Below are 27,181 nucleotides of genomic sequence, written 5' to 3'. Positions count from 1 at the left end.
TGCAATTATTAGTAAAGACAAGAGTTCCCCTCCCTTGCAATTGCCTTCAGCTTCCATTCAAACCCCTTCTAGGTGGTGGTAAATTGACTTTTACCAAGTGACAAATATCTAAATTGATTAGCCAAAACACAAGAAAGCTACCCTTAACAAAATGTAATGGGTTTTCCCCACACACTTGTTTCGGGCCACACATTGAGTAGTAATAGTAATAAGAATTTCCGTGATTCTTAAACTCACAGTTAGAACCTGAATCATCAGAAAACACCCACTCTAAACATTGTGATATTTGTTGGACGAATAGATAATAATAACAGGCGTGGGAGGGATGGCAAACTACAAGGGATAGCACTTAGCTGCATCTTCCAAAACATGATTTAGTAGTTGAGATTCACTACCGTGCAATAAGTAAGAATCACCATTTAGGTAGTTAGAGCAAGGCATCTAGCAATTGAATAGCAGCAAATATCTACATATTGGTCCCTAAGAACATTTTGTTTATTATTTAGATACCACCGTTGAAGTGACTCTGGGGGATTTACAAGTAAAAAATAATAAAATCCGCATAAAAGTCTGAACAGAAATAAATAAGTTAAAAAGACAGAGCACCTTCAAGCCACTAGCCACCCACAGGGTTGCATCCCATTCTCAGATCCCCATACTAGTTGAGAGAACCAGATTTAACACTTTTGGGGAAAGTCAACAGAGTGGGGGGGGGCAACATTATTTTGGGGTGGAGCAGGAGATGTTCTATAGGACAGGGGCAACAGCAGAGAAGACCCTCTTCCTAGACTCTATCTGTCAACGTTTTTTTCACTGATGGAGTTGGCAACAAGTACCTCCTGCTTGACCAGGTGGGGCAAGTTGATGTAACTTGTAAGAGCCAAAGTGGTGCAGTGTTTAGAATGCAGTACTGCAGGTTACTTCTGCTGACTGCCGGCTGATTGCAATTTGGCAGTTCCAATCTCCATCCTTCCGAGGTGGATAAAAGGAGGAGCCAGATTGTTGGAGGAAATATGCTGACTCTGTAAACTGATTAGAGAGGGCTGTAAAGCACTGTAAAGTGGTATATAAGTCTAAGTGGTATTGCTATTGCTAACTGGGGTGAAATGGTCCCTCAGTAACCTGGGTCCATACTGTGAAGAACTTTAAAGATCATAACCAATATTGTACCCAATACAGCTTGCGCAGTAGAGATGTGTCATGCGTACTCCTAGTGCACCCAAAACTGCCTCTACTGCTGCATATTGCACCAGCTGCAGCTTTCAGATGCTTTTCAAGGGAAGCCCCATGTAGAATTCATTGCAACAATCCATTTGATACAAAGAATGAGACATGTGTGTTGATATAGGATTACATTAAGATCGTTAAGATACCTTTGCCGCTCAACACCATTTCATATACATCTCCCTCCTTAAAAAACCAGATAGAGATATATGGATAGATGCATAGAGTCCAACTCCTTTCTTTGTTGCTTGTTTTGTGAATTGTATCATTGGAATCCTCATCCTCAAAAATGCTATGTATCTTCCGTGTAATTTACCCTCTTATCCTCACTAATGTTTGAGGAATATTGATCTGCTTGCCAGAATTCTCTTTCTTGTATCTCCTGATAATCTCTCCTGTAGTTATAGTCTTTGTGCTCTATCTAGCATTTATTATTCTCCTTTTGTAATGGTGAACTCATTGGACCTTTACATGGTAATGTAATAATACCTACCACTTTCTGTGCTGCAAAAAGATGGGTCTCAAGCATCTTTAAATGTCAACTTTAATGTCTTATGTGCAAGCTAAAATTCCCAACACTGGCATTTTAATAATCTTTCCAAATAAAAAAAGGAAATTATAATAACTGTGTAAATTTCAACCCAAGAGGATCAGTATTTGTACAGTGATCCCAAAACTAAAGTAGAGCCATCAAACTCTGTTGGCTATATCTGCTCAGAAAGCCGGCTCTTTGTTTTTCTACAAAAATGACCTGATAATGCAATTTTCCACTTCAAAATAAGTCTTTCAGAATACTAAAATAGTTCAACGTGGCTCCTTATTTCCGCAGCTAAAATGAATAATTCCTTAACCAAAAGCTGTGTTTCAGTTAAAACAAATCTTAAAGTGTGTGTGTTTGTGTGTGTGGGAATTCCTTCTAAAAATGATAATAATATCAGCTTCATGATCCGATAATGTAAATACTTAGGGTTTCTGCCTTCCTTTTATACTTTAAGTAACGGGTCCATGGAATTTTATGTGCCACACCCAAATTGATGCACAATGCTAATCTATTAACCATATGAACCATTACAATCATGTCCCACTACCAAGCTGAAATAATGGCACAGAACTTTATAATCAGTATATACTTGATATACAGGTAGTCCTCAAGTTATAATGGTTCATTTAGTGACTGTGCAAAGTTACAACGGCATTGAAAAAAGTGACATATGACCGCTTTTCACATAACTATTGCAGTATCTCCATGGTCACCTAATCAAAATTTGGATATCATCTGTGGGTATCATCTTTACCTCCCCGTCATATCCATGCTATGTGCCTAAAAAGCCTGCCTATAAAAATTCCTTAATATAGGTAAGGACCTTTTATAACAACATGGGCTAGTATTATGTGCTCAAAGAGTTGTGTTTTGCTATCAATTCCTAACTATAAAAAAATATCAGGGAAGTTATTATGCTGGATCCAACTAATTTCTTGAGCAATGGTTTTTATTTTAATAATTGCATGTTTCCATTTTTGTCTGAAGAAATTTCCCAACAGAAAAAAAGATGAGGCAGTGTTTTAGTTTTGGCTATTTGGGGTCAGAATTATCTCTATTTATCTATAAAATACCCAAAAGCAGAGAGAGAAAAACAACTGAGGACAAAACCCCATAAAACTGAGAGCCACTTAGTGGTTGACGCAGAAACTGGAGACTGTGAGTTCTAGTCTTATCTTAGCCATGAAAGCTAGCTGGGTGATTTGGACCAGTCACTCACTCTGCCCTCAGATTACCTTATAGGGTTGTTACTGGGAGGGAGAGGGAATAGGAGGAGTTTTAGATACTTCACCACCTCGAAAGGTGGGAAAAATAACAAACAAACAAAAAGTGATATTCTTGAAGAGGTTAAGTTCTTAATCATTGTTTTTAAATACCAAGAATGGAACTGGGCAGACAGCCTGATTCAAAGAATAAAATAAGTAGAGTAGCGTAGAAGTATTGAAAGGGACCCAGAAGTCTTCTAATCCAAACTGACTCTTGTTGATGATGGTTGCAGTGTCCAAGGATCTTGTGATCACTTTTACAATGTTCTGATGAGCAAAGGAAGCCAGATTCACTTATCAACTGTGTTACCAGCTTAACAACTGCAACTATTCACGTAATAACTGTGGCAAGAAAGATCATAAAATGGGGCAAAATTCACTAAAATATTTTGATTGGTAACAGAAATATTGGGTTCAGATATCGTCATAAGTCAAAGACTACCTGTACTGTAGTATATATCGTATATGTAGCAAATAGTGTAAAGGATTCGCTGTGTTTGTATTAACTTAAATGCACATTGAAGACACTGAATCTGTGGCATTTTTTGAAGTTGGAGTTTTTTGTTTTTGCCTGGTTAGAGAACCAGATTATAGGGCACAACTATAAATCAGTGGTTTTCTAATGCTAATCTGTGAAATAACATAGATTCTGAAGCAACCCAGAAATCAATTTAATCTGCTGCTGAGTGGACAAGTTGATTCCCTTTAACTTTCAGTAAAAAATGTTGGTGTCAACCTCTCAGTAACAATACAGCCAGCTTGGAATTCATTGCTGACCAAAGGGGAAAAAAATAAAAGGTGGGAATGGGGAACCAGTAACATATCTTAAGGGTATTATAAGTTAAATGTCAATGTTGACTTGGAAAGTTTGCAGAGATGACATGCTTCATTCTACTTACCATTGTTGTTTCTGCAATAGATCCAAAGCTGTTGATGAAAATATTGCAGCTTACATTCACTGCCGGACCTGTAAAACAAATAAAGGCCGATAGCATCTCTTGGGTATCAATCCATCAAAGAACAGTAGACTATTACAGTTGAATTAAAGTACAGTTGACAAGTACAGTTGTCTCTTACTGAATCCATTGCCCAAGTATAAGTTGCAATGGTAATAAATCTTTCATTTGGTAACATTCTTCTATTTCCTTGTACTAGATCAGTTTTGTAGTTTGCGAAGACTTTCCCTCTAATGTCTTCCAATCAATTTCTTATAATGCATGGAAGATGAGGATCACTGAGTCTCTGCTTCCCATCTTGGCATCACCAGTGGCTATTTATACATAAAGTCTACATATTTATAATCTGTGTACCCAAACCTAGTTGTATGGTGATTTGACATAGGAACCACATTGAAACCATGCAGTTGGAAGTTGCTACACTATATAAAAAAGGTTAGGTTGTGAGGAAGGCAGATGTGATTTTAATTTGACAGAAGAAGAAATATATTAATTGTGTAAAAAATATTAATTCTGATTCATAGATTCATAGAGTTTTAGAGTTGGATGTACCTTAAAGGTCACCTAATTTGGGGGAACATCTACTAAGGCATTTTGGAGACATGGACCTCTATTTGAAGACCTCCAATGTAACAGAACATATAATGAGATAGCCTATTCTACTGTCAACTCTAGCTGTCAAGAGTTGACAGCTCTTACTGTCAGGAATTTTCTTCTAGTATTTAAACTTAATTAAAATTGAATAAAGTTGCTGGCTTTTTTCCCCTTGGCCCCGCTTGCTTAATTGCATTGTTCCCACCTAGTTTTTGGAGACATGTCTCCAGCATTCCATTTAAAGACTAAGGGAGATCCTTATGTAGAAGTAGTTATGCACAGGTGGATTTATTTTTCTTACCTTACCATCACTCCCATTCTTTCTTATATATTTATCTATCTGATTAGAATTTAATTTGATCCAACAGGATATATGAAGCACGATGTACTGGTTCGCATCTTCCTATTCACTGATCTTTTTTTTCTTTTTCAGACTAACCTTTTGTTGGGAAACGGGAAGGCTCAATGGGTAAATGGGGGCCCATTTCTCCAGAGTAACATTATTTAAATCCTTTCAGCTCCTTGACTTTAGATCACAAAATCCTGGTAGACAAAAGGATTCGGAAAACCCCACATGTCCTTTCCAATAAAAGACTAACAAAGGGCATCCAAGCTGGGCAGAAGCTGAAGAGGTCCCAGGAGAAAATGGCAATTCAAGTCGGAAGCTTGAATGTCTTGTAACTGAAATGATCAGAAAAGTGCCGTGCCGAGATTCACTTGATTTCCTTTTTTGTTTTAGTATCTGTTATTTCTTGGCTGTCTACCTTGGAAAGATGACAGAATTAAGCAAGCCAGCAAACCTAGCCCAAATATAAATAAATCTTTGCAAATAGCAGTGGCAGACTGCAACATTCAGTCAGGCTAATGTATCAATCTATATTCAGGACCAGGATATGGCTGACTGAACATGAAGGGGAAAAGGGTGAGCACAGATCTGTCTGGCTTCAAGGGCTTGCCAGTAAACAGTTCCAGCTGATTATCTAGGCTCCTTGAGGATTCCTTGATAGAATCGAAGGGTTGGTTCACACCTGCAGGCCTGGTGCATAGAAAAGAATCCTATAGCATTCTTTGGATAGCAAGATGGGCAGCATATAAATGTAATAAATAAATAAAATACAAAAGAATAGGAAGCAGTATCACTATTAATGGAAGACCAAGAAAGAGAAGATGATAAAGATGACGAAGAAGAAAAAGAAGAGGAGGAGGAGAACAAGAAGTAGTAGAAGAAGGTTATTATTATTGAATGATCTGTTTTGCAGTAAACCACAGTATTTCAAAAGTGTAAGAAATAATAGAAATGCAGAGGAGACGAGAAAAAAATCTACCATTTTGTTAAAGTGCACTTTTTTGTGGTTTTCTGTAATAAAAGGCAAGGAGGAGAGAGTTTATCAATGCTAGAGGCTGGAAATATCATGCCTGCTAGAGGTCCAAGGGATGATTCTACCCAAGGCAGTTTTAATTGAACTAATGTTAGACTCTCAGCAAGTTTTGAAACTGTGGTGAATGCTCTAGAAATGAGAGGGGATTCAAACTTAATTTTTGTAACAATATATTTATAAAAATTTAATAGATGCAAAGGTGTATTTAAAACCAAACAGAGAGTAAAGGATGTTAATTCTACAGCAATCCTCAAGCGTGTGCCAATCAAATAAAGAAACTGTGTGAAAACTAGTGAGTGTAAAGCCATATTTAAGAAATGACAACACAACAACACAGTTAGGCAACAGAATGATAAAGCAGACAGACAGAAACATTAACTTGATACAGAGGAGATTTCCAGAACTAACAAAAAATCATTATAAAAGAATCTGCACTAATTTGGTGAAACCAGTAAATTTAATTAAGGCATGGAAGAGATTCAATTGGGCATGGATTGCAAAGCTTCCATTTATCCAGCAGATGGAAGACAAATCTGTTTTAAAGGCAAAGACTCTCCATGACTATAGGGAAGTGAGAAAAAGAGGAGAATTGGACAGTAGTTTATTTGAATGAGAAGACTAAAACTGTAAAATAGTAGCTGTATAAGAAGAATTTGTGGTGTAGAAGCTAGGTAATACAAAGTGGATTCTAGTATCTCAATCTGAGCAAGAGATCCTGGTGAAATAAATGTATGTACTGTATTAAAGGGGGGGGAACAATTTCATTTTGGACTCTCTAGAGAGTTTGTCTTTACAATGATATTGCCGGATCCATGTCAACTAATCAACAAACATCCAGTGACCTTTATTATTGATTTCTTCAGATATATATTCAAATATGTCAATTACACAGGGTCTACTATACTAAAATTACAATCCATAAACTTTGATTCACTAATTTCTGCTTTGCATAGCTGGCTATGAGCCACTGTGGCACAGTGGTTAGAGTGCAGTACTGAAGGCTACTTCTGCTGATCACCGGCTGCCAGCAGTTTGGCAGATCGAATCTCACCAGGCTCAAGGTTGACTCAGCCTTCCAGCCTTCCAGCCTTCTGAATTCAGTAAAATGAGGACCCCGATTGTTGGGGCAATAGGCTGACTCTGTAAACCACTTAGAGGGGGTTGTAAAGCACCGCGAAGCAGTAAACAAGTCTAAGTGCTATTGCTATCCCATCAGATTCCTTGTTTCAGTATGCCTAGGCTATATTTGCTCCTTTTCAGTCCTGAAACATCTATTTGGCACCTTTCTTGACTCAAGAAATGAGAAGCATCTTGCGCAGTAAATAAATAAGATAAATTAAAGCATAGTAACATGCTTATTTGTGTGGTCCTAAGAGTGGTAAACTGACCACCACTCCATCAAACAGCAGTCCATTGGGCTAGATCAGTGGTTCTCAATCTCTGGGTTGCGACCCCTTTTGGGGTATGACAACCTTTTCACAGGGGTCGCCGAGGAGCCTCCCGCGGAGTGGCTGGCAATAAGTCGGCCCGAATGGAAGGAGTGGCTTGGGTTCCCCGCATGGTGGAAGGAGAGAGGTGTGTGTGCACGCATGCGCGTGAGAGTAAAATACCCACCTGGGCCAGGATCAAGGCAGAGGGGACAACAACACTCCTCCCGCTGTTGCCACTGCGCAATGAGGTAAGGAACTGGGTACGCAGCGCAGGGGAGCCACACTGCGCAGGAGACTCCTCAGCACCAGACTCAGGTCAGTGCGAGCCGTGGTCCCCTTCGTGTTGGCTCAGGAAGGAGGGGAATGGGGAGCAGTAGAAGCAGCAGCTGGTTGCGTGCAGGGAGGGAAGAGTTCCAGTTCTCCTGCGCTGCACAGGGCTCTCTTTGTGCAGGGCTCTGGAACTCTTCCCTCTCTGCATCCAGAGATGGCTGCTCTGGCTCTTTCCTGAGTCAACATGAAGGGGACTGACCTGAGCCTGGTACTGTGGAGTCTCCTGTGCAGCGCATCGCAGCCAGCTACTCACTTCTCAGTGGCGGCAGCAGAAGGAGTCGCTGTTCCCGCCGCCGTGATCCTGGCCCAGGAGGGTATTTTGCTTGCATGCGCAAGAAAGAGATGAAAGAGAAAAGAGAGAGAGAGAGAGAGAGAGCTGGAAGGAGAGAATGGGAGAGAGGGAAAATAGAGGGAAACAAATTAGAGGGAGAAGGGGGAGAGGGAGAAAGAAATGAAAGAGAGCTGAAGGGAGAGAATGAGAGAGAGGGAAAAGAGAGGGAAACAATGGCAAGCTAGATCTCTTGCCAAGAAAACTGCAATTTGCCAGAAGGCACAAATTGGAAGCAAGTCTGATTTTAAAAAAAAAAATAACAGAGATGGCAAAAAATGCATCTGAAAATAGGATTATTTATAATTTTGGATTACGTATTATATTGTCAAACTCAAAAGGAATCAAAATATATATCCTATTGCTGTTAGTACAATCTTGCCAGCTTCTATCAACTTAGAGTTCACTATGAAAAGATTACAGAGAAGCAATTTCCTACAATTAATAACTTTATTTTGGATTTGCTATTGTATTTAATGAGAAAGAAAGAAAAAGAAAGAGGGAAAGGGAAGGAAAGAAAGAAAGGAAGGAAGGAAGAAGAGAAAGGGAGAGGAAAAATAGAGAAAAACAGAAATGAGAGGGAGGGGGAGAAAAGAGAGAGAGAGACCCTATTCCCACAGAAAACACTAAGCCATGAAACCTTGGTAGGCATGTCTTGGGAGGGGGTGTCATGTGACTGGGTGGGAGTGATGTTGAGTTAGTCACACCCACCCAGATTTTGTGGCTCCCAGTGTTACATAGTAGCAACGAAAATAATTTTATGGTTGGGGGTCACTACAACATGAGGAACTGTATTAAAGGGTCACGGCATTAGGAAGGTTGAAAACCACTGGGCTAGATCTTTTCTCTGAAGGCTTACGAAAGACAACATCTGGATCATGGGATGTTAAATTAGAAGACATAAAGGCCTTCTCTGGTAAGTTGCCTAGGCAATTTGAGGATAACATTGATTCTACTCAGTGTGACTTTGTTGCCGTTATTGATTTAGACTCCCCAGTAGTAACTGATGCAGACAAAGACAACTCTCTCCAACATTACACTTGAATCCAATAAATTTGGCCTGCTTTAAGACCCAAGTCTTAGTCCAAGGCTACATGGGTAAAAAGTGAAATCATATGCACCTAGCATAATTTCAGATCATATGAGTTTGATATAAATATTACATACAGCATTCTGTTTTCCCTTTCTCTTTTCCTGTTCTCTTAATAAAAGTTTGACTATTTTATTGTCATACATACCCCCCACCTCACTTTCTTGTCCAATTAAGCTACACTAATAAACTAATGCCACATTGTTCAACAAAGCTTTGACAATGGTATTATAGCATTCATTTCAGCTACAAGCTAGAAGGCTTTGTCATTTAACATAGCTAATGATTTTCTTTAAAAGGGTCTGAGATCCTGCAGGTCTGAACAAGAACTAATATGTCTCATTGCTTTTGTTTGGCAAGACTTACACAGTAAATAAACTTCACCATGCTTCAGTGTCTTTTTTTACTAAGTATGGCTATTTGGAAGTGATTGTCTCTGGACACAAAGAGCAGCATCAGTTATAATAAAGGAAGCCTTCTTGTTCTTTTCCCCAATACTGATATAAATTCTGTTCAACTGATTTTGAATTGCCAGTTGAACTTCTTCTACATGCTTCCTACTTTAGGATAAATGTATGCTGTCATGTCAAATAAGGGAAATAAGTAGTATGTGACTCCAACCTTGCAGCCTTTCCTGTTATGTTCCTGTTGCAGCTGACTAGGAGTTGTGAAGAACTAGAAGTCCATGCACAGGGGTGGGCTTCAAAAATTGCAGCAATGGGTTTGCTGTCCCGTTGCTGGCTGGGCATGGCCATAGTGAGCATGGCCTAGTTGACCTCCTGCACCATGATGGTGAATCTTCGGGGGCTTTCCTTGAGTCTCTGGAAGGGCAAAAACTGCTTCCCCCAGGCTCTGGAGGCCCTTTGGAGGATGGAAACAGGCCCATTTCTGGCCTCCCAGAACTTCTGGGAGACCCATTTTCCCCTCCCTAAGCCTAGGTGCGGATCCTGCACTTACCTTGCATCCAAAATGGGCCACACAGAGATGGGAAGGGTGGGCGGAGCCAGCCAGGAGTGGGATTTGGAGGTTCTCCAAAACAGCCATAATGTTAGCTATGGGTTCTCCCAACCCCGGGAGAACCTGTAGCAGCCCACTCCTGTCCATGCACATACATCACCATTCCAGACTGCTTTAACATTTCCTCCCATCATGGATTCTTGTAATTGTTGCTATCAAATGAGATGGTACTCTCAAAGCAGATTTAATCATTGAACAATTACTAAGGCTCTTTGGATGAAGCAAGAAGCCACGACAGTTTAAACTGGTAACTGAAGTGATACGAGTCAGAAAAAAAACTCCTGTCATATATGCATCTATATCATCGATCAAATGCAGCTGCAGCTGAAAGTACATGATCATCAACTTTATTTTCATTAGATTAATAAATTGGAATTTTAAAAAATCCATTGCATCAATAAAGGTGGGTACCAGGGGTGGGTTTCAACCGGTTCGCGGCGGTCCCTGCGATCCGGTTGGTCGCCGAACCCGGAAGTAAGTAACTTCCGGGAACGGCGAAGGCCCCCCCGTGCCCGCTCCTTACCCGGTTTTGATGAATTCTGCGCTTCCACGCATGCGCAGGACGCATACAGTGCCTGCGCGATCCTCCAGGAGCATCTGGAGCATCGCACAGATGCTAGTACGCACGTGTGTGCTGCATGCGTGCACGCGCATGCGCTGCATGCGCGCATGCGCTGCATGCGTGCATGCGCATGCCGCACATGTGCGCGAGGACGCCGCACACGTGCGCAAGGACGCCGCCGGCCTCGTTCCAACCGAACCGGTTGGAACGGGGCGAGAAACCCACCCCTGGTGGGTACCCTGGTGTTTAGGAGTGCTGATATGCCCAAATACATCTCTTCCCCACAAAAATTTTCATTTTTTTCCATTGATAACTAAAATGGGAATCAGACAAACTAAAGCAAACTTTTTTCTTGCATATGAGAACATATTTATATACTGATAATTTTAACTTTGAATAGTTACTTAACAAATGGTTATAAGTTGAGAACTACCTGTACCTCCATTATAGTTAATTTAAGAGGTAAGGTAAAAAAAAAATTACTTTAGGATTGAGGGAGGGGAAAATTGTGGAAGAAATAAGATTTGGAGGGTCAGCGATAAAAGGTGGAGAAAGAGGACAAGGAAGAAGCAGAGAAAAGAGAGTAGAAATGAAGATAGGGATGAAAAAAGGAAAAGTAACAATGCAGACTACAGATGATAGTAAGACGAGGACTGAATGGAACAAGGTCTGGGAGAGACAGAAAGGAAATAGAATATGAAGGCTAATGAGATGGAAGGATGTTTCTCCCGCTTCCTCTAATGTGTAGTTTCTATGCAATGTAAACTATGCTTCCAGTAGAAAAGAATTTCTGTAGCTGAGGGTTGAAATGCAGAGTATTTGGTGCTCCCTGAGCTTGGTTGTTTGCTTGCAGATATTTAATTACTAAACTAAATAACACGATGGTATTATCTAGCTGGGTAGATAATGCAATGCCTGCAAGAAAACAGCCAAACTCAGAGAGCACAAAGGACTCTAAACTGTGTGTCTTCCTTCCTTCCTTCCTTCCTTCCTTCCTTCCTTCCTTCCTTCCTTCCTTCCTTCCTTCCTCCCTTCTCCTTCCTTCCTTCCTTCCTTCCTTCCTTCCTTCATCTCTTTATGTACAACACAGCAACTTATAATATTTCTCATATAGCCAGATAAAAAAATAGAGCACAGGGGATATACAGATTATATCCATAATTTTATTTGCATTTATAAGAGAAATGCGGTATAGGAGAATAGAAATAGTGTGGGGGACCAGGTTTTTTTTGTAGTCCCTTGGTTCCTTTTTTCTGGCAAGAGGAGTTGGGAGAAAAGATATTAGAATACAAACAACACCACTTAGCAATAGCAATAGCAGTTAGACTTATATACCGCTTCATAGGGCTTTCAGCCCTCTCTAAGCGGTTTACAGAGTCAGCATATCACCCCCACAGTCTGGGTCCTCATTTCACCCACCTCGGAAGGATGGAAGGCTGAGTCAACCTTGAGCTGGTGAGATTTGAACCGCTGAACTGCAGATAGCAGTCAGCTGAAGTGGCCTGCAGTACTGCACCCTAACCACTGCGCCCCCTCGGCTCTTATTAAGCTAACTCAGTTAAAAAGGAGAGTTTGCAATGGCAAAATAAGAAGTCATGCGCTTAGAACGTTTCCATGGTGGTCTTGCATCTTTAGGTCACATAGATGTAATTTTTAAAAGAACTTTTGTAACTTAAATATCAGTCTGCTGACATGATGTGTCATAAGAACATTTTTAGCAAGTCATTTTATTACGGTCATTAAGCAAATAAATTGTATGGTTCTGTGATAATGATTACCTGTTTTTGGACAAAGCCGCCCAAAGGGGACATCTAATGATGTATGCCCTCTTCCTTGTTTTAATTTTTTAAAATTTTGGTCCCAAAATTGCTTTTCAAAAGGAAACTGGACTTTCTTGCTTTTTGTGGGGGAGACGTTTTGCTTCTCATCCAAGAAGATTCTTCAGTTCTGGCTGAATAGTGGGGAATGTAAGGATTTATATTCCTAAGCAGTAGCAGTCATATTCCTTAGTAGTTAGCATGCTAAAGAACAATGGACCACCAGAGTGCTAAAACCAGATGACTGTTAAGGAAGCGAAACATTTTCAAAGAAAAAAAAAATCAAGAAATTGCAGTTGCCTTTTGAAAAGCATCTTCGGGACAACCATGACTTGGATGATTGAGAAGACATTTTTAGACATTTTTAATTTCAGGAAGAAAAGAAGAAGGAAGAAAGGAAGAAACTAACTAATTAAGTAGAATCATGATTTTATTTTCATTTGACTGTAAACCATTAAACTGCCGCAGTGACTTATTGACCCATTCATTTGAATAATATGCTCAGAGGCGTATAACTCTAAGCTCTGCAAAGCTTCTTCTGTGACTTCCATATGAATTGGATACTGATTTATTTGTGACAGATGAAGTCAGTAAACTGCCCCCATGAGGAGTTCCTTGAAATAAATCTGAAATTAAATTATCTTGGATGAAATTACAATGCAGCTGCTTTCAGCAGAGGAAAAATGTATATATTTCATTAAATATTAAAGTTTAATTTCTTTGGGGTGTATGTGCAGATATAGGAAAAGTTTTCTCTAGTTTATTTGGATTTTTTCAATAGATTTTTTTTCCTCATAGGGTCTGATACATTTTCTTTACAAGATACACACATGCCTTTGTTCCATAATTATGGATTTTCAAAGATAAGACATTGTTGATCAAGCTGAACTTGGAAGACATGATTTTAAACTCCCACAGAACTATTGATTGGCCTTGAACTTATCTGTCAGTCCCTGCCCCTCATCTATAAAAGGTTTCATCTCTTTCATGGGGGAAAACATTATTGAAATTTCTCTCATTAAAATCACTCCTTCTGTTGGTAAATGCCAATTCAATAATAATTGAGGATTTTCCTTAAGCCACATTGTACAAGGAACATCTTTCAGTAGTACTTACTAGGGAAAGGCACAGATTTGAAAACAGTTATCCTTGGGTTCTGTGATTCTTTGCATTTTATAACTGTGCCTTCCGTAACCATTATTTTTAAGTTAAAAGGGTATTGAAATGCAATTTTGCTATATTTCTTGCCTCCCAGCAGCCCACTGTCTGGATTGAAAAGGAAAGGGGTGAAAAGACCTTAGGGGTGAATATGTAAGAAACTGACAGCAAAACAAGGAAATTCATGGGGAGGTGCCAATAAAATTAAATTAAAGAAAATAAAAATAAAAAGCAGTAAAAAGCTGTAGGGCTATTGGATACAAATGAAATTGTACAAGCATGTTGTGGGTGCTCTCACAAAATGGCATGCTATTATGGAGCAGTTACCATATCTGTTTCGATTGCAATCATTGTTACAAATGTGAATCCTTGAAAATAGACTTTTGCATAGATTCATTTGAATTATACGCTTGCTTCTTTTTGTGGATGCATTGCTTTTTTGTCGAGGCAATATGCTTTTTCCAGGCCACAGGGAAGCACAATCTGTGTTCTCTTTCATCCACAGTAGTTTGGTGAAATTAAAGGAGAGTAACTCTAAATTCAACCCCATGTTTGAAAACTATAAATTATTGTCCCTGCCTATGTCTGCAGTGCTACCTATCAAAGCTTCTGTTGTATATATGAATCTAGTAGATAAGTTTCCAGATCCAGTTATACACAAGTTAGTAACTTTCTTGTGGTTTCTGCAGACGGTTTGCAAAGAATTTATAGCTGTGTTGGAGAGGGAGGGGAGAAAGAAAGAGGGGGAGGGAGAGAGAGAGGGGGGGAAGAGTGAGAGGGAGTGGGGAGAGAAAGAGAAATTGCCATGATTTGGAATTTTACTTCCATTTAACAGAATTATTTCATTAGGTTTCAGCTTAATTTTAGCAACTAATTTTATGTTTATCTTTCATTACCTGCCACAAGACACTGAAACAGGCTGATCTTTACATTTAATGAAACATGCACATTTGCAGTTAGACTGGAGAGTAAATGTAATGGTTAATAGCACTTTGAAATTATGTGTTTGGCATACTTCATTTATTTGTTCCTTCTAGTGCTGAGAAGTGTGCATTATAAAATCAGGCCATAAAAACAAGCCGATCTTTTCCTTATTATTTGTTCTCAAGGATCCTTCTAGAAAAATAATATATTTTCAAGCAACAAAGGACTCAGGGAAAAAAACATTCACTGGTCTACTTTTCTATCTTAACCTCACCCCGCTTGCGGAATGAATAACCCTCTCTTTCCCAACTTCAAGTATGAGAGACAGGCTGAAAAAGAACAAGTCTCTATAATAAACAATAGCAGGTGGAAGAAGTCACTGCAGACTTATCAAAGCAAGGGATTCTCAGAACATTTTGTAAACAACATGGCAAAAAAGACATTAAAAAAAGCTTCAAAGAGACCCTGTCTTAATGAGCTCGCCAATAAATTAGAGCTGGAGGGTTCCCATGTTAGTTATCAAGATTCAGTACTCCGAACACCCAATTCCTGGTGTTAATATTTATTCAAGGAAGTTCATGTGAATTTTGTTCCTTTGACTCTGCTCTGCAAGGGGCTTGTTACCAAGGAACAAACAGATAAAACAGAGAAACACTGTATGGCTGTTTGACATATCATGGACAAAGGTAGATGTATGAACTGCTCTGCAGGGGTGATGTATGTTGCAGAATAAAACCTAAGATGTTAGATCATGGTGAGAGGTCTACACTGTATAGAGTTTATGTCAGTGTGCTAAAAACAAAACAAAACTGGACTAAATTCACCTTGTCGTCGTGTTGGATCAGTAAGACGCTGGTTGAATTTGTATGACCTAGCCTTTTCTCTAGGGTGCTGTATGCTTCAATGTCCATAAATCAACCCTCAAAATGCTCACATAGTCAAAATAATTTGATGAGCAGGATGTACCACTTCAGAATAGTCATTGATCTCTTAAAGATTGTAGCTCTCTTTGGTTTGCTGAATTAGGACCAGATGTGGTATTCAGCAGGTTCTGACCAGTTCTGGAGAACGAGTAGCGGAAATTTTGAGTAGTTCAGATAACTGGTAAATCCACCTCTGCCTACCCCTGCCCCAATCTATTCCCTGTCTCCTGAGTCCCAGCTGATTGGGAGGGAATGGGGATTTTGCAGTAACCTTCCCCTGGAGTGGGGAAGAATGGAGATTTTATAGTATCCTTCCCCTGCCATGCCCACCAAGCCACACCCACCAAGCCACGCCCGCAGAACTGGTAGTAATTTATTTTTATTTTTCCACCGCTGATTAGAATTGTATAACAATATTTCTTGCTCAACTTTAGCCATACGATTTGGAAATTTGGGGAGTTGTTAGATCTAACAGCTAAAGGGAAAGCTACTTTAGAATATATTGTTGCAGTTTATTATATGCTCCCCAACTCCCAGAAACACTGTGAGGTTTACAAATTGTTTTGGGGAAAAAAATTAAAACAACAAAACAGAACCCAGATGGCAGGGATAACAAACCCAGATGGGAACGAGAAAAGAAGAAAGGGGGCCTTTCAATCACTATCATCAAACAAATATGTATGAGTTATTAAACTTGCTACATTTATTATTCTATCCTTTGCTGTGATGTTTCCCAAAGCTGAGACAATAATTTCTTGGATATCTGAACTTTGAATGATTATACAGATTTAATTAATATTCAATCCAAGCAAGACTGAATGACTGTGAGTATTTAGACCCTCTGGAGAGAAGATTCTTCCATCTTTACTTTTGTATGACCCCAGGCAGACCCGGTGCACAATCTGGGGATCCTCTTACAATCATGGCTCCTTCTTAAAGAGCAAATGGCAGCTGTAACTAGGTGAGCACACCTTTGGACACCTTTGGTGTGCAACATCAGTTGTGCTCATTCCTGGACTGGGAAGCCCTGTTCACTGCCACTCATTTATACTGCTACAATACACTCTACATGGGGCTGTTCCTGAAGCACATTTGGAAACGTCAATTAATGCTGAATGCAACTGTACTGTAGTAATATATATGGCATACATCGACTGAAATGACTGGCTATACAAATCAAGTCAAGTCAAGTCAACCAATACCTAAGGAAATATCATAACTGTTTGACAATCATCAAAAAGATCTAGAGCAGTGTTGGTGAACCTTTTTGGCACCAAGTGCCGAAACAGGAGTGTGTATGTGTGTATGTCCATGCTGGAAACTGGAAATAAAGCTGCCTGGTACTCAGCCTCTTCCAGTTTCTGGCATGCATGCACGTGTGAAGACCAGCTGACTGGTGCACATGCTGGAAACTGGAAGAGCAGTCACCCAGTGCGCATGTGCACACCAGGAAGATGATCTTCCAGATTGCGGCATGCACATGAGCAATGGCCAGCTGGTCTTTATGCACATATATGAGTCAGAAACTGGAAGCATCGGGTGGCTGCTCTTCTGGTTTCTGGTGCTCCCACATACATTAAGGCCAGCTGGCTGGCACGCTGGAACCTGGAAGAGCAACGGGCAGGGGCTTGCATGCCCAGAGAGATGGCTCTGCATGCCACTTCTGGCACATGTGCCATAGGTTCACCATCATGGATCTAGAGTATTGTAAATATCCATGAAAAGGCCAAAGTATTTGCTAAACAGCAGGTTCCACCCAAGCATTTTCTAGTGTGACAAATGTTACTTACTGTTTAGTGTCTAGTGTTAGAAGGGTAGTTATTGAATGATTTTAGTTGCTAAAGAGAAACAAACAATGTTTGAGCTGAAAATTGTTTCCTGACTGGCTGCATGCAAGACTTGTGGGGGGTAAGGACAATTCACAATGAATAATGACCTTTTATTCTTTCCTCAAAAACTTCAAAATGGCTTTGGGGAAGTCCAATTTTACTTCTATCCTGAGCATCCTTTTTTAGTCTTTATGAGTAACTTGACATTCAAACCTTGGTGACTTTATCAAAAAGTGTCAGACAACTACAGCACAACTATAACCAGCACAAATTATGAAAAAGGCAACACTTACACGAATAACATCTCAGAAACAACCAACTAACTATTACAACCACATGGCATCACCATATATCACAAACTGAAGACCAACAAAATAAGCCAAAAGACCCAGCTGTCCAAGAAGAAAATATAGGAGCCATCTATAACATATAGTATAAGGACTGTAACAGCCACTGTGTAGAACAGATAGAAGACTAGCAAAGTGCATCCATGAACACCAACTAGCAGTCAGAAGACATGATGAAAACTCCTTAATCTCATAAGACATGTGATGACTCAACCATAGTTTCAAATGGAAAGTTGACCATCCTAGATCAAGCTAAATCCAAAAATGCTAGGGAATTCCTGGAAACTTGGCATTCAGCCATCAATAGACATATAGCGATAAACCACATTTACACACCATTCAAAAAAGGCAATAAAGACCTGAATGCCTCCTCTCCAACAACCAAATAAACAGGGATTAACACCACAAAATAATTAAGTAGAAAACAATACCAAATCAAGGAACTACAAAGAAGAAAATCATACCCCCACCAAGGCTGATATGGCAAGCTACTGTATATAAACAGAGACACACTTCTCTAGCAGTGATGATGTTACCTAGTTGGGTCATGAAATATCTACAATCAAGCTCAAAGAGTGCCATGACTGAGGTCCAGCCCCGACCAGATTGGGTGCATGATGTGGTTTTAATTTGTTTCCTCTGTTTTTTAATTCTTTTTAAAATTTACTCTCTGTAAGCCGCCCGGAGTCCTTCGGGATTGGGTGGCCTATAAGTCTATTAAATACAAATACAAATACATTAATGTTTGGTAGCTCAAGACTCACATTGTTATTAAGAAAATGGATATATTAAATAATTGAAAGTATTCCAAAGGTGCTTTTTTCAAGAGGCAACTGAACTTTCAGAGCTGAAGAAGCTTCTTGGATGAGAAGTGAATCATTTTTAAAGAACAGCCAGAAAGTCCAGTTGCTTCTTGGAAAAAAAGCATGGGACAAACCATGACCTGGATGACTGAGAATCTCCATAGACTTTTAGCTTTGCATAAAAAGTATTATTTCTATTTAGTCCATTCTAGGACAGTGAAGTCTCAGAAAATAGTATTAATCTTTCACATGAGATTTCTACAGTGGTTCCTCTGTGCATCCTGATTGATCTTGGCAATAAAAGGTGCATTTAGGCAGTATAACATCAACTGGCCAGCTTCCCCTATCAGATATATTACTTATCAGATGACATTTCACACTGTGTTGAAAAAGTGTTCACATTCAAAGCAGCTCTTTTGGCTGACCTTGCCTGAATGTTTGTGCTGACAGAATGTAGACAGATTGTCCAAATCTGATGGAGCTGCTGTTGCATGAATTTAAAAAGATAAACATTTTCACAGGCTATGAGATCATCCTGGATAAACACTAGGTTTGCTAGAGGGGCAGATGAGATGCACACCATCTGAAAATCATCTCTTCTTTGATCTCTTAGTCCTCAATCCCCATTAGTAACTGGGAATGCCAAGATTACACAATGGCTTATTTTTCAGGTGATGCGTGAAGTGTGTAAGTGCACAAAATGAGTTTAAGCATTGGCTCATGCTCCCTGTTGCAGGCACCCAAGTGTTTGAAATGTATATGTACTTGTCTGTATATGATTTACACACTTAACAAACTCATTGGTATAACCCCAGCACTTCCTGCAACAATTGTAATGTAAAGTATAATAAATTCATTCAAATTCCTTTTTGTTTCATGTGCATATGCATTATAGTAATGAATGTGAAAATATAAAAGATGATCATTTGTAGATAGATGTGCATGAATTTGGGTGACTTAGTTTAAAATAAGAGCCTTTCCAACTGATTTCTAGGGGCCGCTCAGTTTAATTGCTTAATTAAATTGTTTAATTCTCACATTATTGTAATTCATATAGTAATAGAGACACAGGAAGGTTATTAAAACCTTAAAACTTAATCATTTTAGTCCTGATGTTGACAAAAGTCCATTAAGGGTTATCAGAGAAAACAGCATATCCATTTTAGCCTTGATCAAATAAATGAACATTATATTCCTTCTTTTTACTTCTAACAATTTTGATCATTAGTCTCTTAAAATATATGGTATGTTCTACAACTTGTTTTCATTTTTATTTTGTCCCTTCTCACAAAATTCTTCAAAACTTGAAGAAGTCTCTCTTAAAAATCAAATACAGGAAAATTGTCCAGGTTACTCTCTTGGTTTGTATATCTCTTTTAATTATTAAGGCATCTGCCAGTTTCTTTTGTATGTCCAGTGTAATATATTTTTCTATGTCATTTTTGTAGCGTATCATTTTAGCTCAATTTTAAAAGTCTCAATCTCGTCAGGAAACACTTGTTTCCCTTCCATATCATCTTTTTAACACAATCTGTCTATAGAGATGGACACTTTTAAAATTAACTTCTGAGTCCATTGTTGAAAAATATCTTTCAGTATGTCCACTGTTTAATTTAATGACTTTATCTGGTATTTTGTAAATTAATTTGTAAATTAAGTTTCAGTGTTTTTCTCCTTCATCTGTAATATTTAGTTCTTCCTAGTTCTATCTAAATGTCCAATGTTTAAATCTTACTAGGTTTTTTTTAAAAAAAGAATTCAAAACAAAAGGATTTTCCCCTGTAAGAATTCTTTATAATTAATTTCAAAATTTTGTTTCAAATTTATCTGGATCCTTAGTTGGCTTGTTGCTTTCTAAGATCAAAGTTTTAATCATCCTTTGAGCTCTAAGCTTTCCAGAGGCTGCTGTCTTGCAACCTCCTCATGAAAAGAAACTGTCTGGAGTACTTGTGGGCAATCTCTTGTCCAGAGATGAATTATTGAAGACCTGGTCCACTCAAACAGTGGAACTGTTTTCAATCCACCATTTTCTCCCCAGAAGAGGAAAAAAATGATTGAAATAAACTATTTATTTAAGATGTAAGTACTTTATATTTATGGGATGCCAGTAGAAGTGAAATCAACATATGTTAGCATGCAAATAGAGAAATGGAATTCCCATCTCCAGGCTATCTCATAGACATTATATGGAAGTCTATAGTTAAACAAATAAAATTGATAGTAGATTTGGCAAGATATAATTTTGGACAAAGGGAATTTTAAATTGATTATTTTGGGAGGGTTTACTGCAATCACACACTAAGCCTATCCTAGGGTGTTTCTAACAACTGATTAAACTTCAGTTGTGTTGGATTGCAGATTATATTCACTAAATTAGTGGATCTACCTATAATATATTGAAACATAAGGAATTATTTGACAGTAAAAGACAAAATGCTGATATTCAGAATCAGTAACATCTTGGCAATCACTTTCAGAGCACCTTCTCAATTGAAGACAGAATATAACACTATATATACTCTTAGGTTGTAATCTTGAATGTATTTTTCTGGAGATGACTCATTGAATGTAATTTGATGGAACATATTTGCTGGAGGATTTTGTTCAATTTACATTTTAAAGCAATCAAGAACCATCTGATGTTCACTTTCCATAACAATGCATGGATTTGAATATATTTATCCCGTAGATGGCCACTTTGTAACCAGTGATTTAAAGGCAATAGGACACTTCTGATTATGACTCAAGACACATGAGATAGATGAAGCTGTCTATTCCTTTTTAGTTTACTAACTATTTTTCAAACTACTTGATTTATATTCAGTTTTTCTGTTTGTATTTGTACAATTTCTGCAGTACACTGTCTAAAATTCCCTGAGCTGTATGTAGTCCAGTATTTTGGGAAAGTGTCATGTAAGGAAAGACGGTCAGGAGGCATTTGTTAAACAGAGGATAACATGATCATTTCCTTCATTAATTAAACATGCTTCTTCCTGGAAGCAACTGCTATTTCCCCCCTAGAAATAGATTTTCTTCTTTTTCTGGTTACAGGTTTTTTTCTGCCTGGACTTACAAATAGAGCAACATTAAGAGATGCAAGGGTATTTTGGCAGTCTACTCCACAAGTGGGGAATTTTTTTTTAAAAAAATAGCACATTTTAAGTGCTATTTTTTTCCTTGCCTCACCTTTCCTGGCAAAGAGGAATTTCAGGTAAAATGTTCTGTTTAAAATGCTGGTTGTCTATTTTTGCAAAGAATGGTCATGTTTTTACTGCAGACAAGTATATGGACTTTCTAGGCAGCATCCCTGGTTTGAATTCCAGTCTGTTTTATCCCCTGCTTCTATCTTTCAGCTACTGTGTTCATCTAGCCTGCATCATCCACTGCATACACTAAAAGGAGGAATGAGAATAAAACATGACGTTGTTACTTGGCAGGGAATGGAGTATAATGTTAAGGTATGACACAAAGCCTTTAATCTTAACAAGCTTCTAAATCATGCTCTCATCCAAATAAAATGGAACGGAATTGGGGAGAGGGGAAGAAAGGCTGCATACCTTTAAAATTAGGCCTGATTCTGGCATCGTATCCTGACGTCCTTCCCATCAATTTATCCAGGAAATCTGAAGGGGACATAAGTTTAGGAGCGGATCGAGCTGCTGCTCCAGTTTCTTTGGAAGCGGCGAGGCTGAGCCAAAAAGAAGAGAGCAAGCAAAGATTGAATTAGTAGCCCATCTACTCTTCTCAGAGTTATATCTTTTGCCCCATGCGGTAGGAATTGAGGCTAGCATTCTTTGTAGCTAAGACAATGCCTAGTACAAGTACTTGTGAATACCTCTGTGGATTGCTAATGATGTTCTGCAAATATTTGGTTGCTCACTCCAAACATTATTGAATGTAGATTGCTACATACGATTGAGCAAGGCCTTCACCAAATCAGAATTGTGAATTTTGGAGTCTTACTTTAGTGAGGAAACATCAAGACTGCCCATGTTCAGTTAAGGAGCATCTATTATCTTTTCTTTTAACCATCCCATAATCCCTGTGGGGTGGAGTCTGGGCAACTGAATGGAGCTGAGTGTTTACTGGCTGGATGCCCTTCCTGTTGCCAATGCAGAGTTTTGTTCAGCAGATATATTCTCATGCCCAGAGAGAGAAATATCTGCCTCTACCTAGGATTGAGCTAACAGCCTCCCGATTGTGAGGCGAGAGCTCCACCTCTAGGCCACCACGTCATTCACGGAGCATCTATTATCATGTAATCAAATGGTAGATACCAAAGAAGAACAAAAATGATGGTGGTGTTTTCTTTTTCCAGGGTCAGGCTACTCCCTTTTGCACAGCATGGTGAAATTTCAGGGTGTGAAGATTTCTAGTATCTAAATGGATTATTTTTTGAGAAAGACGTTTGCTTGGTTTTCAAGGCATTTGAGATAATTGAAGGTCTCTATCTCTATCAAAAAAAGATTAAAAACAACATAATGAAGACATTTAGTTTCCAATTGTTTTGCATGTGCAATTGTAGAGTAAAAAAAATACTCATGTCTAAATCCGGTAACAACCAGTGAATTTAGGAAGCTTGCAATGTATAGGCTTGCTGAGCTTCTGTGCAGCATTGCAAGCTGTGGGCAGTTTGTGTCTACCCGCACACAGGTCCCATTGATACTTTTTAATGAACAAGGCTGTTAATTAAACAGGTAGAGAAAAGAACAGCTGCCTGGGTAGAGGACAAGAACTGGGAGACTTGCGTTCTTTTTAGTATCATGGTTCTGTGTTTCCTTTTCTAACCTGGCACCACCTTATATCTTTTCATCTCTGCTTCTCTCAGCTGGATACAGTTAGGTTTAGGATTAAGTCAGATTTGTTTTCAGATATGGGTTGGAGTTGGAAGGTCCAATTGGGAGATTACACGATCTTCAGAAATACGTGCAAAAGGAAGTAATGCAGGATGAATTGAGTTTCAAAATCTAAATGTCAACAGATTTTCCTCATCTATATTGCAACATTCGACAGCTTGGTGTTTTAATTGTGATGGCTATGTCCTTCTGATCTTACTTGACACTGAAACATAGGGATTGAAATGCAAGTGGCTGCTGTAGATTATTAATAAGAAGATTTCTCTCTCTCCCTCCCTGCCTCTCCCTCCCCCATCTCTCTGAAATGGCAGGAATTTTCTCATCCATGCAACATATCATCCTTTCATGATCTAACAGTCAAAATTGAAATGTTTTGTCATGGTACATTTGTATGAAAAATTGTACCATCTTTGTTTAGCAGTGAATAAACTGCAGTACTACTCTAACTTCAATTATTATCACTTAAATTAAGTAGGTAGTTTCTTACCACTTAAATTAAGTGGGTAGATTCAAGATGAGAAAAAGGAGGATGTTATCTTGTTCTAGTTGAGTCACACAACAAACTTAGGTTAACTCTGCACACAGCCAGGAGTTTGATCCTGACCAGCTTAAGGTTGACTCAGCCTTCCATGCTTCCAAGGTTAGTAAAATGAGGACCCAGATTGTTGGGGGCAATATGCTAAACCATTTAGAGAGGGCTGTAAAGCACTGTGTAGTCGTATAAAAGTCTAAGTGCTATTGCTATTTGAACCTAATTTTCTAGGTCCCCCAAACTTCCTAAACCAGCCACAAGTATTTGAGGGGCTGAGTGTGATTTGGAATATCCCTTTATTATCGTCAGAAAATCCTCATAATGATGCAGCAGGTATGGGCATTGATTTGGGGAAGAGGGAGCTTAAGGGGCAAAATAAATTCAAGGATATAGGCTTTCCCCCCGCATATTTTTCCATAAAAAGGTGGGATGTTTTGAGTCTGTCTGCTGCAGTACCATCCAAGTATCACAGGCCTTGCAATCATCACAAGCCAACAATAACAACAACAACAACAAAATTATGTGACCTGGCTACTGGAAAACCACTAAGTTAAAATAGCAATAGCAATAGCACTTAGACTTATATACTGCTTCAAAATGCTTTACAGACCTCTGTAAGTGGTTTACAGAGCCAGCATATTGCTCCCAACAATCTAGGTCCTCATTTTACTCACCTTGGAAAGATGGAAGTCTTAGTCAACTTTGAGCCCGGTGAGTTTCGAACTGCCAAACTTCTGGCAGTCAGCAGAAGTAGCTGCAGAACTGCATCTAACCACTGTGCAATGTGGTTGGCTAGTCTGTAGTTATGCAAACAGAATCCTAGAGAGGGTAGGATAGAAGGCAACTGCAAGGAAGACAACAGACCACATTAAACAAAGATCCAGTTGTTGGTCGCCCCAGGAAAAATGAGCATCAGTTGCAGTAACTACTTGACAGCACCAGTTATAGTAATGAGTAAATGTGAATAAACAGGCTGTATAGTCGTCCTATTAAATATGAAAAATACAGTCTCTTCTTAATGTCAATAGGGAGAGACATTCTTTCTTTTCTTAGTTGTAAGTTTTTAAAAAATGTAGCAGTTTTATTTAAACATCCCTTGTAATTTTAATGTCATTTCCCATTTCATCAAACGTTTATGAACCTAAATGGAAGGATGCTTGTTTGTTTGGTAGGGAGAAGCTTGGGGTGCACGTGTGAGGGATCTTGTTTATTTTTCCAGGGAAATAAATAACCCCGAAGCAAAATATCATTGGAAGTAACTTTCAGTTCCTCCTCAACTTCCATAAACATCCAATTCCCAAGCTTAGAATAAAAGATCTAAGTGTGTAAAAACACTTATGTTATTGAAAACAAACACAATGTACTTGCAGATTTTTTTTAAAAAAACCCCAATGAATTAACTATTAATTATTTTGAAAATGTTTACTCAATTTCATGACATTCAGGAACTTTCATATAGTTTTGCGGCCTCAAGGAATGGAGGTCTCTTATTGGAGTAAAGCGAGCGATTCTCTATATTTTGAGATCATATGAGTGATTGAAAGACAGAAATGCCATATGAAACAGATAAGCAAAGTCTACCAAACTCAAATAATACAGACCAAAGATAATACCAAGAAATGTTAAGGAACATCAGGTTGAAAGCTTTGCATTTGAGTGTCAGGGTTCGAAGGGATAATGAAGCCACCCAAATCACAGAAACGGTTTGAAATGAAGTTTGCATTCTTCCTTTGGCACGAACTGACCAACAAAGCATTAAGGCAATGAATAAATTGTCAGAGCTGTGCTTCCCACCACCTTTGATAGCTACATTGGTAATTAAGATAAGCTGCACTCCGCGTGTGCGCACACCCATGACCCAGAGCGAAACCACCCAGCAATTAATCATGGATTGTTAGCATGAATTTCTTCAGTTTGCGTAAGTGGGACGGTGAGTCTTGGCAACTGGCCCAGTCTTCTCCCCTGAATTGCAGCTCCAGGCCTCGGAGCTGACATGTGGCCCCCTACCACAGAGACAGCATCTGAGGAGCTACGAATTACAGTTAGCTAGGAGTTGAAGTACCCCTTTCCCCTGGTTTTGTGGGATATCTGTGGTGGAATCTCTCTACCAGGTGGAGTGCCCTACAGTCCTTGCTATGAACCCAAGATGCCTCGGACAGGGGATAACCTTTCCATAAAATAAGATATTGTAACCGTCCCCTGTGCCACCTGGAATCTAATATATCTCGCACTATATAGTGCTGTACCCCATCTACAGAAACCGGGGCTGGTGGCTGTAGTGGGTTTCCTCTGATATCAGAGGCCTGGATTGATCGGAGCAGGCTGCAGTGGAAGACTAGATGTGTTTTGCTCAGTAGATGGGGGAGTCTTAGCTGCACTGTGACCAGGTTAATAACTCGCACGATTGGGAAAGGCCCAATGAATTTGGGCCCAAGTTTCTTACATGGCAACGGCAGACTGAGATATTTAGTGGAGAGGTATACCCTCTGGCCTACGTGGAAATGTCCTTGCACCTTCCGCCTTTTATCGGCACTCTTTTTATATGTGGCAAAAGAGTGACATAACGCATCCCTCACCACTTTTCTAACTTTTTGCATCCAGGCTATCAACTCCTGCGAGGTCGTCTCATCGGGACGCACTTGAGGACACTCTGGAATTGGGATGAACTCCTGCCCCATGGCCACATGGAATGGGGTATACCCCGTACTTTTGCGCACTGAATTGTTATATGCAACTTCTGCAAAGGGGAGGAGTTCAGCGTAATCGGTCTGTTGGTACTGGACATAACATCTCAAGAAGCATACCACCATCGCATTTGCCCTCTCCGCTGCACCATTTGTCACAGGGTGGAAGGCTGTACTAAGTCCCCATGAAGACCCACCCTTGCCATGAATCTACACCAGAACTGGGCAGTGAATTGCACTCCCGTGTCTGAAATTATCCTTTTGGGGATGCCATAGAGTCTATAGACATAGGTAATAAACAGTTTGGCCAGCTTCCTAGCAGATGGAAGGCCGGTACATGCTACAAAATGCTTGGAGAACAGGTCTATTATTGTCCAAATGACCTTGTTCCTTTGGCTGTCCGGTAAATCTATGGTGAAGTCCATGGCTATCTGTTCCCATGTCTATCTAATACCCTAGGCTGTGAGATTGGGATGATAGCCTGTACTAGATTCTCCCTTTTATTATGATACTGTGGTTTGCAGGAGAGGGCATTAGCTAAGAAGTTCTTGCCCCCTGGTATATATTTTAATTGGAAGTTGAATCACCAAAA

General features: G+C 39.3%; 1 protein-coding gene across 2 annotated transcripts in view; it reads right to left on the bottom strand.

Moving 5' to 3' along the window:
• The window catches only part of GLRA1 (glycine receptor alpha 1), an 84,241-nt gene that overhangs the window by 32,744 nt on the left and 24,316 nt on the right, over window positions 1-27,181 (bottom strand). For both annotated transcript variants that reach the window (XM_087709423.1, XM_014067913.2), the window contains exons 2-3: window positions 22,075-22,205; window positions 3,930-3,997 (exon numbers count right to left, since the gene is read on the bottom strand). In XM_087709423.1, the coding sequence (XP_087565549.1) occupies window positions 3,930-3,997; window positions 22,075-22,205 (199 nt within the window). The remainder of the gene's footprint in view (window positions 1-3,929; window positions 3,998-22,074; window positions 22,206-27,181) is intronic.

The sequence above is a fragment of the Thamnophis sirtalis genome, unplaced genomic scaffold (genome assembly GCF_051295495.1).
Source record: "Thamnophis sirtalis isolate CommonGarterSnake01/CBP01778 unplaced genomic scaffold, rThaSir2_p1.2 scaffold_3, whole genome shotgun sequence".
Lineage (NCBI taxonomy): Eukaryota > Metazoa > Chordata > Lepidosauria > Squamata > Natricidae > Thamnophis > Thamnophis sirtalis.
Note: the sequence above shows the minus strand (reverse complement) of the source record. Positions and strands in the feature narration are given on the sequence as shown.